The 4,509-nt window shown below is 32.5% G+C and overlaps 1 protein-coding gene across 1 annotated transcript in view; it reads right to left on the bottom strand.

Moving 5' to 3' along the window:
* PCDH15 (protocadherin-related 15) overlaps positions 1-4,509 on the bottom strand; it is a 565,802-nt gene that overhangs the window by 44,012 nt on the left and 517,281 nt on the right. The window contains exon 24 of the mRNA XM_004681080.1: positions 869-1,084. Coding sequence (XP_004681137.1) covers positions 869-1,084 — 216 coding nt within the window. The remainder of the gene's footprint in view (positions 1-868; positions 1,085-4,509) is intronic.

The following is a 4,509-nucleotide window of genomic DNA, read 5'->3' as shown; positions in this document are numbered from 1 at the left end:
TACTGAAATACACTGCTGTGGGGAGTAGCGAGCAAGATATCAGAGGTCTGCTATGCTGTGTGTGTCACCTCCCTGGCCTAGGGTAGAACTCAGGCTACTTGGCCACCTGAGGGCTTGCAGAGTTGAGATTGAACCCAAAGGTTTCCAGGGAGACCCCAATTTTTAAAATTATGTTTTATGTCAGGTATGGTCACATTACTGAGTAGGTATAGCCCTATATTTTGGTATCATATAGAGTGTTCTAAACCAGTATTACCTCAATTTGAAATAAATAAATAAATAAATATGGTTAACCTCAAACTACACTTGGGGATGTTTTGCTACTGAGTTTGTATGTAGCCTAAGGTTAAAAAGAAGAAGAAGAAGAACATAAATGTGATATAACTGAATGAAAACAAATGCAGCAAAGTGTCATCAAATGGGGATTTTGGTAAAACAATGACATCACATCTATTGGAACATGTATTTTCCCTAAAATATTTTCCTTTAATTTACTTAATTACAAATGATCTGTAAGTAATAAAAATTTCATACATTTTAATTTCTACAGCAAAACAGAAAAAAATTAAAATTTTGAGGAGTTCCAATTTATTGCAGATGGAATAGAAATGCAATGCTTATGGCATTATTGTCACAATCATATACAAAATATATTACAATGTATTTTCGAAATGTCTGAATAGCCATTAAACTGTGTTTTTTCTCTCTATTCTAAACTATAGCTATCAATAGCCTAAATGAACATTTATCCCATTTATGTGATAGAAAACCTGTTCAAATAGATTTAAAAGTTCTATCAGTTGAAAAGTCAACTCTTGCTAGTATTATGCAACACCCAACCAGCATAAACAATGTTTTATTTACTTACAAGTACATCTGCTTTGCCACTGAGTCCATTCCCATAGTCATCAGTTGCGATAACTTGAAACTTGAAGTAAGACCTCCTCATATTATGGAAGAGCATGGCGGTTTTGATAAGCCCTGTATATGTTTCTACCACAAATCCTTCTTTTCCCTCTTTAATTGGCGGTATTATGAGTCTGTATGCCATGGCACTGTAATTGCCAGTATCTTTATCAGTCGCCTAGGAAAGGAGGAAAAATGATTATTTGCAGGAAAAGATAAAAATCGTTATTAAAGGATTTTTCTTCTCTTTGAAATGTCTTGTGTTAACAACAGTTCTAAATGCTCCTTTTCTAGCATTATCTTGATTGATAGGTTTTGGGGTCAATAGGGGTGAATGATATTTATTGACTCTGCATATAAAGGACATAGACATACCCTAAGAACTCTTAAAAGTTAAGGATGTATGAAATTAGCATTAACTACCCTTTGTTCTCTCTTCCCCCATGTTCTCCTCATGATTAACCATTAACTGGTTTCTCCTAAGTTCGAGAACACTTGTAAAACTAGTTGCGTTACATTCCAAATAAATTATCTATTCTCTGGGGTTGATAGTGAACTCCCTTGATGGCTATTTCAAGCAAAATCCTCTGCAAAGATTTTTCTAGTGGTTCAGGATTTGCCTTCATTTTTAAATTTATGGTTAACATGAGAATGTTCACTGAAATAATGTAAACCTTAGAGGTATAGAAAGCATAGACATACCCTCCCCCCCCAGAGGGGTAAGGGTTAAGTCTCAGCACTATCATATTATCTCCAGCCAGGGCACTATCCCAGGGGCACAGCAGACCTCTTCTATCTTATCCTCTGCTCCCCTCAGCAGTGTATTTCACATATCTACCTGTTCTACTTCTGACTTGTCTCTGGGGAATCTTCTCCCCACCCTGTCCCCACACATTTTGCCTACAGCCTAGTTCTTTTATGCATAAATAAATACATCTTTTAAAAAAAGAAAACATGAAAAAAAGTAAAAACCATAATTATACAGCTCAATAAAATGTAAAATATGTCCATTCATGTGATGAGCACCTACACCAAGAAATAACACATTATCAGCATCCCAAAGCATCTTTCATATGCTTCCAGGCATACTACTGTCACTATTCTGATTTTTAGTAAACATAGAATGTTTATGCACATTTTAAACTTATGCAGATAGATCATAATAAATGTTCTGTTTTAATTTATTCAATGTTGTGTTATATTATAAACCTGTATATTTTTAAATAAACCCTCTATAACAACACACACATTTAGAAAATAAAGATGATTACTATGAAAGCACAGTTAGAGTTAGAGTTTGGTACATTAAATGCCTTTGTAAAGTCCTTAAAATTCTAATTTCAATAGACAAATTCATTTCAGTTTTTCTAATTTTTTAAGTTATGATAATAGCTATATTTTATCTTAAATGTTGAAGCTTCTTTTTTTTTAATTTTAACATACCTTTCTTGAAACAAATCATCACTTAGCACAGAAGAGTTTGGGTATGAAATTAGTAATTTTAACTCAGAAATATGTCCTTTTCTTTCATGAATTTTATTGTGCATTTGGGTAAATTGACAAAAATGAGATATAGGTTTTAAAAGTTATGTTTATTGGGCCTTTTTAAAATATAACCAGTAATGACCCCTCTTTAAATTTCTGTTTCTCAAACCACTGGAACAGATTTTGAAAAACCCAAAAGCGAACCCTAAAAACAGGACTGTAGAATTGAAGCTATCAGAAAGGGTTGGTGGAAGTGAGGGACAAAGAGGATGGGGACCCAAAGGTCTGTGGTGGATTATTATGGGACCTTTGGTAGTGGGTGTGGTGTGAAAATATACATCAGTTGTGAACCTATTCCCCTAACATATGTATATGATTCCCCTCATCATATACATTGTTATAAATCAAGGTTACCTAAATAAAAATGTTACAAAAATAATAAAAGCATCTTTAAAGGAAAAGAAAAACATTTGGAATTATTGTTATTTATACCTTCCTCTTCAAAAACTGTTTTGTTTATTTTAGTCTTTTTTTTTTCCTGGATGGTTACTCTGCTACATAGTTTACATGCATGTTTATTATACCAAAAATTAAAAAGAAATTGTTTCTGAATGGACTTAATCCTCTTGGAAATCTCACAATTATTTCAGAAGACACTCACTGTGCATGGTTTATAATAAAGCATCATGGCAAACTTCTCTTCCATTCATTCACAGTTAGATACTTATGTTAAGCAGTGAATGACAATGTGGAACTTGTCTTGAATCATACTTTGTCTTGTTTTTAACTGTCATGATGAGTCTTCTGGGAGAAAATTAATGAACATAATTCAGCAATTTCATGACTATGGAAAGACATCATCAGCTGGCTGTGACAACAGACAATCACACCATATCCTCCTGTTGCTGATCAGTTGTGGACAAATGAACTAAAGCATCAATCTCAAGTTTCATGATCAGTTACTTAAACTGAGACCAATTCCCTGTCAGGTTATTTAAAGCCCCCCTGAACTCTAATACTAATGGTGTGCACCTGGAACTGCCCCTTAGTCATGGACCTGGATCATTATCCCATTTGTCTAATGTTTTCTTATATTTTGCAGTTGTTTTTGATTAGGTCTCTCTTGACATTAAAAATTACAATAGGTACTATGTTTAGAAGCATTTTAAGAATTTTCAAGTTTAATTTTATGTCTACTTAAATTTCAGGACAAACATTTCAGTAGCTAACATTATCAATGAGGTTCTAATCAAATTTGGGTATATGCATTGCAACTGTACCTAGTTAACAAATGAATACACTTTCATTAAAACAGCTGCAAAATTTGATATATTTAAATACATAAAGTTGCACCAAAATATCAATAACAAAATTCAGAGCAAATTTTAAATCTTGCTCAAACTGTGAAAATTAAGTGGGAGTTTCAGCAGTGTATCAAATCCATTTGCTTTCTCATTTAATAATTTAAAATTTAACCTTTTTTTGTTTTCATATTGTATTTTAGAGAAAGGTAAACTTCACTGTCAGGTGTGGTTTGGGGAAAAAAACGAGTTTCAGTTTTCATTTTACATGAAAGTAAAAGAACAATAATCATTAGTAATATTATTTTGCTATATACATAAACATACTTATTATCACAAAGTACAGTATGATGACTATTATAAGCATCTAGTCATCATAGTATTCAAACATTTTCTATGTCTTTTTTCCATTTACCAATGAATAGGCAACTTAGCACATGTTAAATTATTTTTGATACATTAGCATAAGACTATAATACCCTTAAAGTAATACAGTGATCATTTTTCTTATAAAATTCAAGATATGTATACTTTCTCCTTATAATATACAGTTTCCTTTTCCAGCTATCCTTACACTGGCAAAGAGAAGCAAATATATTTGACCACCTGTTAACCTAAGCAGTAGATCCAGGCAATTGGAGGTTCTTTAACAAAATTTTCTGACTACAAACTTCCATCCGTTTGTCTATTAGGACCCTTTATTTATTATTGGAAAAATTTTCAATTTCACATATATCCTCTCTGCTTTTATTAATTCAGAAATTATGTCCCTCCCTCTTCACCACAGAAATCACAATCCATCACACTGATTTTTATC

This window comes from Condylura cristata, unplaced genomic scaffold (assembly GCF_000260355.1).
Source record: "Condylura cristata isolate star-nosed mole 26May11 unplaced genomic scaffold, ConCri1.0 scaffold00011, whole genome shotgun sequence".
NCBI classification, from domain to species: domain Eukaryota; kingdom Metazoa; phylum Chordata; class Mammalia; order Eulipotyphla; family Talpidae; genus Condylura; species Condylura cristata.
This window is presented reverse-complemented; position numbering and strand designations above follow the sequence as displayed.